The sequence below is a fragment of the Dendrobates tinctorius genome, unplaced genomic scaffold (assembly GCF_039654945.1).
Source record: "Dendrobates tinctorius isolate UK_male_01 unplaced genomic scaffold, ASM3965494v1 ptg000440l, whole genome shotgun sequence".
NCBI classification, from domain to species: domain Eukaryota; kingdom Metazoa; phylum Chordata; class Amphibia; order Anura; family Dendrobatidae; genus Dendrobates; species Dendrobates tinctorius.
In genome coordinates this window covers 146,195-162,712 of record NW_027362103.1, presented here as the reverse complement: position 1 = coordinate 162,712, position 16,518 = coordinate 146,195, and the positions used below count along the sequence as shown (strand labels likewise).

Below are 16,518 nucleotides of genomic sequence, written 5' to 3'. Positions count from 1 at the left end.
AGCAGGATGAGCAGGTTGAGAATCCACCTTTCGTGTCTCCCTTTTTCCTCATAGACTGTAAGCTTGTGAGCAGGGCCCTCATACCTCTTGGTATCTGTTTTGATCTATGTGTTTATTGTTATGCTGTAATGTCTATTGTCTGTACAAATCCCCTCTGAAATGTAAAGTGCTGCGGAATATGTCGGCGCTATAGAAATAAAATTATTATTATTATTATTATTAATAGTCCAATTGGTGACAGTGCTGAAAATATGAGAAGTGGAACGTGTCTTTGTTGTATTCTCTGCAGCCGAGTCCTAGCTGTAGGAGTCGTTATGTCGGTCTGGGCTAGATGGAAAAGACGAGAAAAGTGAATGATTCCATCAGAAAGAACGTCAGCGGTAAGTCATTATCTGTGACTCTGCTGTAATCTATTATATTTTCTGTAGGACTGGTATTATTTACCACTGACCATATGGCGGTAATATCAATACTGGTCTTTTTATATATAGATTATTTTTGGCAACAGCGCGGTCATCTGCTGAGGTTGTCTGGTTAGGAGCCCACTTAGAAGTTTCGCCCTCCCTGAACCAATACCCTAGCTACGCCTCTGAGCCTCTTAGAGACAATTCTACCTGTGGGCAGTCGGTACGCCAGTCCAACATTGATCAGACCTCAGAATCTTGCACCACCACAGCAGGAAGAATCTGCTCAGACCTGAGCTCTTTGGAAGGAAATGGGAAAACTCAGAGCCATGGAATGATGGGTGACCAGGATTGATCTGATAACAGAAACTCAATGTGCCTCCTCCTAGACTTAATAACAAAATGTGGACAGCAGATCATCAGGTCTGCGAAGATGACCGTGAACTGGTGACCAGATATAAGCCCCTTTAATGATAAGGCAGGAATGGGGTTGTTAGATACAGATACTAAAATCTAAGAGACCACCTAATGGCAGTGATTGAGGATCAGACATCCCAGAGCTCTAAGAAATGCAGAAAGGATGAATATGATCTTATAACTCTCGTAATAGCAAGGTCTGAGTCCAAGTCCCTTCACCACAGTCTTTCCTGATATTCACTTATCAATATATTAGATTAAAGTAAATAATCCATTGGGCGGTGGTGACATGTCAGCATTGGGTGTAGGCTAAAAATGGGTGTGGGATCCTCCAGCTGTCACACGGGTCCGACAATAATGTTTTATGATGTCAGCAAACAAGTCTTCACCCTGGAAATGATTATAAAGGAGAGTAGCACCACCTATACCCAACATTCTGCCCACTCGCCCGTGAGTCTGGTAAGATGGCGGCCCCAATCTATTACTGTCCATTTTCTGCATCTCAATACGTTCTCAATTTACTGACACATTCTCAATTTAACCTCCAAATCCCATGCTCAATCTCTCACATCCTTCCTTTACTGACACACTGAATGTTTCCCTATTTTTCTTCCCTGCATATACACATCTATTACTGACACACTGATCACCTCCTCCACCTACACATCTATTACTGACACACCGATCGTCTCCTCCATCTACACATCTATTACTGACACACTGATCACCTCCTCCACCTACACATCTATTACTGACACACCGATCGTCTCCTCCATCTACACATCTATTACTGACACACCGATCGTCTCCTCCATCTACACATCTATTACTGACACACCGATCGTCTCCTCCATCTACACATCTATTACTGACACACCGATCGTCTCCTCCATCTACACATCTATTACTGACACACCGATCGTCTCCTCCATCTACACATCTATTACTGACACACCGATCGTCTCCTCCATCTACACATCTATTACTGACACACTGATCGTCTCCTCCATCTACACATCTATTACTGACACACTGATCACCTCCTCCACCTACACATCTATTACTGACACACCGATCGTCTCCTCCATCTACACATCTATTACTGACACACTGATCACCTCCTCCACCTACACATCTATTACTGACACACCGATCGTCTCCTCCATCTACACATCTATTACTGACACACCGATCGTCTCCTCCATCTACACATCTATTACTGACACACCGATCGTCTCCTCCATCTACACATCTATTACTGACACACCGATCGTCTCCTCCATCTACACATCTATTACTGACACACTGATCGTCTCCTCCATCTACACATCTATTACTGACGCACTGATCACCTCCTCCACCTACACATCTATTACTGACACACTGATCACCTCCTCCATCTACACATCTATTACTGACACACTGATCGTCTCCTCCATCTACTCATCTATTACTGACACACTGATCGTCTCCTCCATCTACACATCTATTACTGACACACTGATCGTCTCCTCCATCTACTCATCTATTACTGACACACTGATCGTCTCCTCCATCTACACATCTATTACTGACACACTGATCGTCTCCTCCATCTACACATCTATTACACACTGATCGTCTCCTCCATCTACACATCTATTACTGACGCACTGATCACCTCCTCCACCTACACATCTATTACTGACACACTGATCACCTCCTCCATCTACACATCTATTACTGACACACTGATCGTCTCCTCCATCTACTCATCTATTACTGACACACCGATCACCTCCTCCATCTACACATCTATTACTGACACACTGATCGTCTCCTCCATCTACACATCTATTACTGACACACTGATCGTCTCCTCCATCTACACATCTATTACTGATGCACTGATCACCTCCTCCATCTACACATCTATTACTGACGCACCGATCACCTCCTCCATCTACACATCTATTACTGACACACCGATCGTCTCCTCCATCTACACATCTATTACTGACACACCGATCGTCTCCTCCATCTACACATCTATTACTGACACACTGATCGTCTCCTCCATCTACACATCTATTACACACTGATCGTCTCCTCCATCTACTCATCTATTACTGACACACTGATCGTCTCCTCCATCTACACATCTATTACTGACACACTGATCGTCTCCTCCATCTACACATCTATTACTGACGCACTGATCACCTCCTCCACCTACACATCTATTACTGACACACTGATCACCTCCTCCATCTACACATCTATTACTGACACACTGATCGTCTCCTCCATCTACTCATCTATTACTGACACACTGATCACCTCCTCCATCTACACATCTATTACTGACGCACTGATCGTCTCCTCCATCTACTCATCTATTACTGACACACTGATCGTCTCCTCCATCTACTCATCTATTACTGACACACTGATCGTCTCCTCCATCTACACATCTATTACTGACACACTGATCGTCTCCTCCATCTACTCATCTATTACTGACACACTGATCGTCTCCTCCATCTACTCATCTATTACTGACACACTGATCGTCTCCTCCATCTACTCATCTATTACTGACACACTGATCGTCTCCTCCATCTACACATCTATTACTGACACACTGATCGTCTCCTCCATCTACACATCTATTACTGACGCACTGATCACCTCCTCCACCTACACATCTATTACTGACACACTGATCACCTCCTCCATCTACACATCTATTACTGACACACTGATCGTCTCCTCCATCTACACATCTATTACTGACACACTGATCGTCTCCTCCATCTACTCATCTATTACTGACACACTGATCGTCTCCTCCATCTACTCATCTATTACTGACACATTGATCGTCTCCTCCATCTACACATCTGTTACTGACACACTGATCACCTCCTCCACCTACACATCTGTTACTGACGCACTGATCGTCTCCCTCCATCTACACATCTGTTACTGACACACTGATCGTCTCCTCCATCTACACATCTATTACTGACACACTGATCGTCTCCTCCATCTACACATCTATTACTGACACACTGATCGTCTCCTCCATCTACACATCTATTACTGACGCACTGATCACCTCCTCCACCTACACATCTATTACTGACACACTGATCGTCTCCTCCATCTACACATCTATTACTGACGCACTGATCACCTCCTCCACCTACACATCTATTACTGACACACTGATCACCTCCTCCATCTACACATCTATTACTGACACACTGATCGTCTCCTCCATCTACACATCTATTACTGACACACTGATCGTCTCCTCCATCTACTCATCTATTACTGACACACTGATCGTCTCCTCCATCTACTCATCTATTACTGACACATTGATCGTCTCCTCCATCTACACATCTGTTACTGACACACTGATCACCTCCTCCACCTACACATCTGTTACTGACGCACTGATCGTCTCCCTCCATCTACACATCTGTTACTGACACACTGATCGTCTCCTCCATCTACACATCTATTACTGACACACTGATCGTCTCCTCCATCTACACATCTATTACTGACACACTGATCGTCTCCTCCATCTACACATCTATTACTGACGCACTGATCACCTCCTCCACCTACACATCTATTACTGACACACTGATCACCTCCTCCATAATAATAATAATAATAAATTTTATTTTTATAGCGCCAACATATTCCGCAGCACTTTACATTTCAGAGGGGATTTGTACAGACAATAGACATTACAGCATAACAATAATCACATACAGTAGATTATAACAAATACCAAGAGGAGTGAGGGCCCTGCTCGCAAGCTTACAGTCTATGAGGAAAGAGGGAGACACGAAAGGTGGGTGGTAACAGTTACCCTGATTGTATGGACCAGTCATAATGTTAAGTGTGTAACAGTACAGACACAGAGGGCTAATGGAGGCATAAAGCATGTGGGAACATGATGCAGGGAACCTGGTTATGGTAAAACTTTTGGCTGTGCCACACAGGGATAGATTAGGTTAATGTGTTGAGGCGATAGGCCAGTCTGAATAAATGCGTTTTCAGGACACGCTTAAAATTGTGGGTATTGGGGACTAATCGTATTGACCTGGGAAGTGCATTCCAAAGAATTGGCGCGGCACGTGTAAAGTCTTGGAGACGGGAGTGGGAGGTTCTGACTATTGAGGATGCTAATCTCAGGTCATCAGCAGAACGGAGGGCGCGGGTAGGGTGGTATACTGAAACAAGGGAGGAGATGTAGGGTGGTGCTGAGCCATGGAGGGCTTTGTGAGTGAGGGTAATAAGTTTATACTGAATTCTGGAGTGGATGGGTAGCCAGTGTAATGACTGGCACAAGGTAGAGGCATCGGTGTAACGATTGGTGAGGAATATGATCCTGGCTGCAGCATTCAAGACAGATTGGAGGGGGGAGAGTTTGGTAAGAGGGAGACCGATTAGAAGAGAGTTACAATAGTCGAGACGAGAATGAATAAGAGAAACAGTAAGAGTTTTTGCAGAGTCAAAGGTAAGAAAAGGTCGAATTCTAGAAATGTTTTTGAGGTGCAGATGACAAGAGCGAGCCAGTGATCGAATGTGGGGGGCAAAGGAAAGCTCGGAATCAAGTATGACCCCAAGACAGCGGGCCTGTTGCTGGGGAGTAATAGTGGAACCACACACAGAAATGGCAATGTCGGGTATAGGTACATTAGTAGAGGGAGGAAACACCAAGAGTTCAGTCTTTGACAGGTTCAGTTTCAGATATAGTGAGGACATGATGTTAGACACAGCATTTAGACAATCGCCGGTGTTTTCTAGAAAGGCTGGCGTGATGTCAGGAGAAGAAGCGTATAATTGGGTGTCATCAGCATAGAGATGGTACTGGAAATCAAATCTACTGATTGTTTGACCAATAGGGGCAGTGTACAAGGAGAAGAGGAGGGGACCTAGAACCGATCCTTGGGGGACCCCAACAGTAAGGGGAAGATGAGAGGAGGAGGAACTGGCAAAAGATACAGTAAAGGAGCGGTCGGAGAGATAGGAGGAGAACCAGGAGAGAACGGTATCCTTGAGGCCAATGGAACGGAGCATAGTGAGGAGGAGCTGATGATCCACAGTGTCGAATGCTGCAGAGAGATCCAAGAGAATTAGCATGGAGTAGTGACCATTTGATTTAGCTGTTAGCAGATCATTAGAGACTTTAGTGAGGGCAGTTTCAGTGGAGTGTAAAGAGCAGAAACCAGATTGGAGAGGGTCGAGAAGAGAGTTTTCTGAGAGATAGCGGATAAGACGGGAGTGGACCAGGCGTTCCAGGAGTTTAGAGATGAAGGGAAGATTAGAGACAGGTCTATAGTTAGCGGCACAGTTTTGGTCGAGGGATGGTTTTTTAAGTAGTGGATGTATGATGGCATGCTTAAATGAGAAGGGAAAAATACCAGAAGAGAGAGAGAGGTTAAATATTTTAGTTAGGTGAGGGGTGACAGCAGGGGAAAGGGACTGAAGGAGCTGTGACGGAAATGGGTCACTGGTGCAAGTAGTTGGGTGAGAAGATGCAAGGAGCCTGCTTACTTCTTCTTCTGTGACTGGTTCAAAATCAGAGAGTGAGTTCGATGCAGTGGGGGAGGGAGGACAGTGCATGGTATGAGGTGATTGGGAGATAATTTCCTGTCGGATCTGGTCAATTTTTTCTTTGAAGTAATTGGCCAGATCGTCAGCTCGGAGCTCCGTGGTTGGGGCCTGTACTCTTGGATTGAGTAGAGAATGAAAAGTGTCAAAGAGACGTTTCGGGTTATTGGACAGTGAGGTGATGAGGGTGTTGAAATAGGTTTGTTTGGAGAGGTGAAGGGCAGTGTTTTATGTTCTAAGCATAAACTTAAAATGGATGAAATCTTCGGGTAGATTGGATTTTCTCCACAGACGTTCGGCGCACCTGGAGCACCGCTGCAGGAAACGTGTTTTCACCGTGTGCCAGGGTTGTCGCCGTCTGCGTTGTGGTGTTCTATTTATAGGGGGTGCAAATTCATCCAGGGCACTTTGAAGTGTTTCATTGTAATGCTTCAGTGCAGAATCAGGACAGGAGAGGGAGGAGATAGGGGCCAATGAAGACTGCAAGTTCTTCATAAGTTTCTGGGTGTTAATGGCCTGTATGTTTCTATAAGTCTGGACAGTGGGGGTGACCTGAGCAGCCTGGCAGTTCTTGATAGAGAATGAAAGAAGATTGTGGTCAGAGAGCGGGAGAGGGGAGTTTGCAAAATCATCCACTGCACAAAGCCGAGAGAAGACCAAGTCGAGGGAGTTCCCGTCTTCATGCGTTGGAGAATTAGTAAGCTGCGAAAGGCCAAATGAGGAGGTTAGAGATAAAAGGTGAGTAGCAGATGGTGAGAGGGGAAGAGCAATGGGGATGTTGAAATCACCCATGATGAGGGTAGGGATGTCACAGGAGAGAAAATGTGGAAGCCAAGTGGCAAAATGATCCAGGAACTGATGGGAGGGGCCGGGAGGACGATACACCACCGCCACTCGCATGGAGAAGGGGGTGTAGAGTCTGACGGCATGGACCTCAAAAGAAGGGAAGACAAGTGAGGGTACTTGAGGGATAACCTGAAAGGTACATTTTGGTGATAGGAGCAGACCAACGCCTCCACCAGCTCTATTGTCTGATCTTGGGGTATGAGAGAAGTGAAGCCCCCCGTATGAAAGAGCAGCAGCAGCGGTAGTGTCTGACTGCTGGATCCAGGTTTCAGTAAGAGCCAGGAGGTTAAGAGAATTAGAAAGGAAAAAGTCATGAATGAAGGAGAGTTTGTTACACACTGAGCGAGAATTCCAAAGTGCACAATTAAGAGAGACAGATGGCATGCAGGGAATATTAGTAAGATTAGAGGGGTTTCTGAGTGTAGCAGTCGGGAGGTTTGACTTTCTATAACATGGGGGACCAGGGTTGGGAGCAATGTCTCCTGCGACTAGGAGAAGGAGGATAGAAAGAGTGAGCAGATGGTTAAGTGATTTGTGAGAGCGTCTCTGATGTTGAATGGTGGGACTGACTGGATCTGTGCAGTTTAACAACGTGAAAAGAGCATGAGTGCTATACATAGGAGAGGAAAGAAGCGAGGGGCCAATGTGGATGGAGTGTAGAGAGTTAATGCCAGGGCGGTGGATGTGTGTGAATGCAGCGGCCAGGATTAAAATTACACAAATGCATATGGTATATATTTGTTGTACTCCAAATGTACAGGGAGTAGATGTATATAAATGTCTTACCTGTCTCCTCCCCTGTCTAACTGCCATGTTATAACTGCCAGTACTTTGATAAACTGTACTTGGATAAAGTGTGCATTAATGCCCCCTGCATAAATGCTATCCCAAAGCTATGTCTGAATATATAGGAGGATAAGACTTAGAACTTTTTTTTTTTTTGGGCTCTCTCTCTTCTCGTTAATCAATCACACTAAATTGAGACACCAGGACCCAATAAAATGTTGTGGTCAAATAAACACATGTCCAGCACTACATGGATCATAAAGCACTTTGAAAAGTTTCTTGACCTCACAACATAAGGGGACAAGCAGAGTAAGTTGAAAAAAACTATATACCATATAGAAGCTTGCAGAGTTGAAAACACAGAGATAGCATTCAGCATTAACTGCTTGCTGACATTGAATGGAGACACAGGAGTGGATTCAGAGCAGAGATTGGAAAAGCTGGTTACCATATAGAAGCTTGCAGAGTTGAAAACACAGAGATAGCATTCAGGATTAACTGCTTGCTGACATTGAATGGAGACACAGGAGTGGATTCAGAGCAGAGATTGGAAAAGCTGGTTACCATATAGAAGCTTGCAGAGTTGAAAACACAGAGATAGCATTCAGGATTAACTGCTTGCTGACATTGAATGGAGACACAGGAGTGGATTCAGAGCAGAGATTGGAAAAGCTGGTTACCATATAGAAGCTTGCAGAGTTGAAAACACAGAGATAGCATTCAGGATAAACTGCTTGCTGACATTGAATGGAGACACAGGAGTGGATTCAGAGCAGAGATTGGAAAAGCTGGTTACCTGTATGAAGAGAATAGAGATGCGTGTCACATTCATCCATGTTATAACTGCCAGTACTTTGATAAACTGTACTTGGATAAAGTGTGCATAAATGCCACCTGCATGCCCCCTGCCCCCCTCCATCTACACATCTATTACTGACACACTGATCGTCTCCTCCATCTACTCATCTATTACTGACACACTGATCGTCTCCTCCATCTACACATCTATTACTGACACACTGATCGTCTCCTCCATCTACACATCTATTACACACTGATCGTCTCCTCCATCTACACATCTATTATTGACACACTGATCGTCTCCTCCATCTACACATCTATTACTGACGCACTGATCACCTCCTCCACCTACACATCTATTACTGACACACTGATCACCTCCTCCATCTACACATCTATTACTGATGCACTGATCACCTCCTCCACCTACACATCTATTCCTGACGCACTGATCACCTCCTCCATCTACACATCTATTACTGACACACTGATCACCTCCTCCATCTACACATCTGTTACTGACACACTGATCACCTCCTCCATCTACACATCTGTTACTGACACACTGATCACCTCCTCCACCTACACATCTATTACTGATACACTGATCGTCTCCTCCATCTACACATCTATTACTGACACACTGATCGTCTCCTCCATCTACACATCTATTACTGACGCACTGATCACCTCCTCCACCTACACATCTGTTACTGACGCACTGATCACCTCCTCCATCTACACATCTATTACTGACACACTGATCGTCTCCTCCATCTACACATCTATTGCTGACACACTGATCGTCTCCTCCATCTACACATCTATTACTGACACACTGATTGTCTCCTCCATCTACACATCTGTTACTGACGCACTGATCACCTCCTCCATCTACACATCTATTACTGACGCACTGATCACCTCCTCCACCTACACATCTATTACTGACACACTGATCGTCTCCTCCATCTACACATCTATTACTGACACACTGATCGTCTCCTCCATCTACACATCTATTACTGACACACTGATCGTCTCCTCCATCTACACATCTATTACTGACACACTGATTGTCTCCTCCATCTACACATCTATTACTGACACACTGATCGTCTCCTCCATCTACACATCTATTACTGACACACCGATCACTCCTTCATCTACACATCTATTACTGACACACTGATCGTCTCCTCCATCTACACATCTATTACTGTCACACTGATCGTCTCCTCCATCTACACATCTATTACTGACACACCGATCACCCCTTCATCTACACATCTATTACTGACACACCGATCACCTCCTCCATCTACACATCTATTACTGACACACCGATCACTCCTTCATCTACACATCTATTACTGTCACACTGATCACCTCCTCCATCTACACATCTGTTACTGACACACTGATCACTCCTTCATCTACACATCTATTACTGACACACCGATCACTCCTTCATCTACACATCTATTACTGTCACACTGATCACCTCCTCCATCTACACATCTATTACTGACACACCGATCACTCCTTCATCTACACATCTATTACTGACACACCGATCACTCCTTCATCTACACATCTATTACTGTCACACTGATCGTCTCCTCCATCTACACATCTATTACTGACACACCGATCACTCCTTCATCTACACATCTATTACTGACACACTGATCACCTCCTCCATCTACACATCTATTACTGACACACTGATCACTCCTTCATCTACACATCTATTACTGACACACTGATCACTCCTTCATCTACACATCTATTACTGACACACTGATCGTCTCCTCCATCTACACATCTATTACTGACACACTGATCACTCCTTCATCTACACATCTATTACTGACACACTGATCACCTCCTCCATCTACACATCTATTACTGACGCACTGATCGCCTCCTCCACCTACACATCTATTACTGACACACTGATCACCTCCTCCACCTACACATCTATTACTGACACACCGATCACTCCTTCATCTACACATCTATTACTGACGCACTGATCACCTCCTCCACCTACACATCTATTACTGACACACCGATCACCTCCTCCACCTACACATCTATTACTGACGCACTGATCGTCTCCCTCCATCTAAACATCTATTACTGACACACTGATCGTCTCCCTCCATCTACACATCTATTACTGACACACTGATCGTCTCCCTCCATCTACACATCTATTACTGACACACTGATCACCTCCTCCATCTACACATCTGTTACTGACACACTGATCACCTCCTCCATCTACACATCTATTACTGACACACTGATCGTCTCCCTCCATCTACACATCTGTTACTGACACACTGATCGTCTCCTCCATCTACACATCTATTACTGATACACCGATCACCTCCTCCACCTACACATCTATTACTGACGCACTGATCACCTCCTCCACCTACACATCTATTACTGACACACTGATCACCTCCTCCATCTACACATCTATTACTGACGCACTGATCACCTCCTCCATCTACACATCTGTTACTGACGCACTGATCGTCTCCCTCCATCTACACATCTATTACTGACACACTGATCACCTCCTCCACCTACACATCTATTACTGATGCACTGATCACCTCCTCAATCTACACATCTATTACTGACGCACTGATCACCTCCTCCATCTACACATCTATTACTGACACACCGATCACCTCCTCCATCTACACATCTGTTACTGACACACTGATCGTCTCCTCCATCTACACATCTATTACTGACACACTGATCACCTCCTCCATCTACACATCTATTACTGACACACTGATCACCTCCTCCATCTACACATCTGTTACTGACACACTGATTTGCCTTTGACGTTTTATTGTCGTTTTACATTTGTCAGGAATGTCAGAATTTTCTTAGTCACACACATTCCTGATATCACTGGCCGGGAAGGTCACAAGTACACGACCCGATGTGATCTTTGGAGCAAGCAGCTCTCTTCTGCCCCCTATCGTCCAGACAATTACACTATATGCTGACGATGAACGGAGTTGGCTGCAGACTGTTCGCACCAGTAGGCCAGTTATCGGGAAACTAGCGATGAGTGTACGGTATATACAACTCCAGATTCTAACACATGGAATATCTGTATATACCCCCGTACGGTCACCGCTAACTCCACGATAACCCCAGACTTCTCGCTGCCACCAGCAACCCATTTTCGACCAATTGGACGCCGATTAAGATAGCGTATGGCTTTGAGGCATAGTTTACAGAAAATAAGGCACAGAACTATCACATTTTATATTTAATTCAAAGGGAAGCAGTGTTTATGAAAAATATACAAAAGATTTTACAAGGGGGACAAAACAATACAGCATATACAGTTACATAAAATAAAAGGGATTAACAGAATAACTTACTACACCGATCACAGAGATGATCCAGTTTAGCCGAAGGAGAGCGCTTTGCTGGGGGCCGTCAATAAACTGCATTCATGCATACATGGGTGTGTAGCTCTCTACAGGAACACTTGATAATTGAGCTTGATCTTAAATCAGATCCCGTGATGATCCCCCACCCCTGTGATGACCTCACATCGGCCATATTGTCGGCTGGTCTCAGCTCTTCATGATTTTATGAAATGCCAACTTATGCAATAAGTCCTCATAGGGCGACCGTATAGCTAGAAGGAATATGGAGCGCACATAGGGTCTTATCCAAGATAAAAGGAATGTTAGATAATTCAGATTCTCTCACCTGTTGTGGTTGTATGAGACACAACCATTGCACTTAGCATTGGCTGCTGTTGCAAGCCTCTGAGCACTGATTCCTTGTTGGGTGAAGAGAATGGGGCATCAGACTGCGCTGCTCGTCTGTCAGAATGATGAACCTTGGTATAGACTGTCCTGAGGAAGTGGTGTGATCATCACGAAATGCGTAGAAATAAAGTCTATTTCTCCTTTACATCCACTTGGATGCCTCTCGTTCATCATTGTGACAGGCGAGCAGCGCAGTCTGATGCCCCATTCTCTTTACCCAACAAGGAATCCTAGGGTGACCTTAGAAGTTTGACACTAATGCTATATTTTGCATCGGTATTTCATCTATTCTTAGAGACCAAACGTGGCCGAGCTGCTGGCGGTTATATGGCCCCTATGGATTTGGGGCCGTATGGCGGGGATTATAGTAACGAGAAAATATGCATATTTTTCCCTAGTTAGCCTAGTGATGAAAATGTAATATCAGATGTATCGGAATTCCAATATTCTCTATTTTCTTCTTGAGACATACTGTCTGAGCTCGTGTATAGTGTAGCGTGGAGCTTCTCACCTTTATGCTGTCTGAGCTGACTTATTGTAACTGCAGCGACTTGGCCTCACCTGAAATCAACATGCAATTCTTGTAGACAAAAGGGCTTCCACAGTCTTGTTTATGGGTAAATTCAGTGACCATGGCTATTTCTAAAGGGTGTGAGATTTTCCTTTAATCCACTAAAAAACCTAACAAGCCTTTTCCTGACCCTATCCTTATCTAATATATAAAGCTCAAAGTGTGTATGTATGTATGTGTGTGTGTGTGTGTATGTCCGGGATAGGCATCCGCACCGTCGCAGCTACAGCCGCAAAATTTGACACAGTCGCACGTCTGGACCCCGACAGCGTCCTAAGCTATGTTGTGAGGCGAAATTTTAACCCCGCGCTTTCCAATTCACCAAACAATTTTGCCCCCATCTACATACTGGGGAAACAGTGTGTGTGTGTATCAAGCCCCGCCCCTCATTATGATGTCACAATGGTTACCATGGTGACGCTGATGTAACCATAGGTTGCAAGCCCTGCCGCCGCTCATTATGATGTCATAATGGTTGACTATGGGATGGAGGATGTGTGATGGGTATATGGGCACGGGACTATGGGATGGAGGATATGTATGACGGGTATATGGGCATGGGACTATGGGATGGAGGATATGTATATGGGCACGGGACTATGGGATGGAGGATGTGTGATGGGTATATGGGCATGGGACTATGGGATGGAGGATATGTATGACGGGTATATGGGCATGGGACTATGGGATGGAGGATATGTATATGGGCACGGGACTATGGGATGGAGGATGTGTGATGGGTATATGGGCATGGGACTATGGGATGGAGGATATGTATGACGGGTATATGGGCATGGGACTATGGGATGGAGGATATGTATATGGGCACGGGACTATGGGATGGAGGATGTGTGATGGGTATATGGGCATGGGACTATGGGATGGAGGATATGTATATGGGCATGGGACTATGAGATGAAGGATGTATGATGGGTATATGGGCATGGGACGGAGGATATGTATGACGGGTATATGGGCATGGGACTATGGGATGGAGGATATGTATATGGGCACGGGACTATGGAATGGAGGATGTGTGATGGGTATATGGGCATGGGACTATGGGATGGAGGATATGTATATGGGCACGGGACTATGGGATGGAGGATGTGTGATGGGTATATGGGCATGGGACTATGGGATGGAGGATGTGTATGACGGGTATATGGGCACGGGACTATGGGATGGAGGATATGTATGACGGGTATATGGGCACGGGACTATGGGATGGAGGATGTGTGATGGGTATATGGGCACTCGACTATGGGATGGAGGATATGTATGATGGGTATATGGGCATGGGACTATGGGATGGAGGATATGTATGATAGGTATATGGGCACTTGACTATGGGATGGAGGATATGTGTGACGGGTATATGGGCACGGGACTATGGGATGGCGGATATGTATATGGGCATGGGACTATGGGATGGAGGATATGTATGATGGGTATATGGGCACGGGACTATGGGATGGAGGATATGTATGACGGGTATATGGGCATGGGACTATGGGATGGAGGATGTGTGATGGGTATATGGGCACTCGACTATGGGATGGAGGATATGTATGATGGGTATATGGGCACGGGACTATGGGATGGCGGATATGTATGATGGGTATATGGGCATGGAAATATGGGATGGAGAATATGTATGATGGGTACATGGGCACGGGACTATGGGATGGAGGATGTGTATGATAGGTATATGGGCACTGGACTATGGGATGGAGGATATGTACGATGGGTATATGGGCACTGGACTGTGGGATGGAGGATATGTATGATGGGTATATGGACATGGAAATATGGGATGGAGAATATGTATGATGGGTACATGGGCATGGGACTATGGGATGGAGGATGTGTGATGGGTATATGGGCACTCGACTATGGGATGGAGGATATGTATGATGGGTATATGGGCACGGGACTATGGGATGGAGGATATGTATGATGGGTATATGGGCATGGGACTATGGTATGGAGAATATGTATGATGGGTATATGGGCATGGGACTATGGGATGGAGGATGTGTGATGGGTATATGGGCACTCGACTATGGGATGGAGGATATGTATGATGGGTATATGGGCACGAGCCTATGGGATGGTGGATATGTATGATGGGTATATGGGCACGGGACTATGGGATGGAGGATATGTATGATGGGTATATGGGCATGGGACTATGAGATGAAGGATGTGTGATGGGTATATGGGCACTCGACTATGGGATGGCAAATATGTATGATGGGTATATGGGCATGGGACTATGGGATGGATAATATGTATGATGGGTATATGGGCATGGGACTATGGGATGGAGGATGTGTGATGGGTATATGGGCACTCGACTATGGGATGGAGGATATGTATGATGGGTATATGGGCACGGGACTATGGGATGGAGAATATGTATGATGGGTATATGGGCATGGGACTATGGGATGGAGGATGTGTGATGGGTATATGGGCACTCGACTATGGGATGAAGGATATGTATGATGGGTATATGGGCATGGGACTATGGGATGGAGAATATGTATGATGGGTATATGGGCATGGAAATATGGGATGGAGAATATGTATGATGGGTACATGGGCACGGGACTATGGGATGGAGGATGTGTATGATGGGTATATGGGCACTGGACTATGGGATGGAGGATATGTACGATGGGTATATGGGCACTGGACTGTGGGATGGAGGATATGTATGATGGGTATATGGACATGGGACTATGAGATGAAGGATATGTATGATGGGTATATGGACACGGGACTATGGGATGGAGGATATGTATGATGGGTATATGGGCATGGGACTATGGGATGGAGGATGTGTGATGGGTATATGGGCACTCGACTATGGGATGGAGGATATGTATGATGGGTATATGGGCACGGGACTATGGGATGGAGGATATGTATGATGGGTATATGGGCATGGGACTATGGTATGGAGAATATGTATGATGGGTATATGGGCATGGGACTATGGGATGGAGGATGTGTGATGGGTATATGGGCACTCGACTATGGGATGGAGGATATGTATGATGGGTATATGGGCACGGGCCTATGGGATGGTGGATATGTATGATGGGTATATGGGCACGGGACTATGGGATGGAGGATATGTATGATGGGTATATGGGCATGGGACTATGAGATGAAGGATGTGTGATGGGTATATGGGCACTCGACAATGGGATGGCAAATATGTATGATGGGTATATGGGCA

General features: G+C 45.2%; 1 protein-coding gene across 2 annotated transcripts in view; it reads left to right on the top strand.

Moving 5' to 3' along the window:
• Nucleotides 1–316: 316 nt before the first annotated feature.
• Nucleotides 317–16,518, top strand: part of REG4 (regenerating family member 4) — a 43,270-nt gene continuing 27,068 nt past the window's right edge. Inside the window, exon 1 of one of the 2 annotated variants that reach the window (XM_073564256.1) lies at nucleotides 317–380. In XM_073564256.1, the coding sequence (XP_073420357.1) occupies nucleotides 332–380 (49 nt within the window). In that variant the 5' untranslated portion in view covers nucleotides 317–331. Of the gene's footprint in view, nucleotides 381–1,199; nucleotides 1,281–16,518 lie in introns of those variants that run through there. The other variant, XM_073564257.1, reaches the window with a different exon arrangement.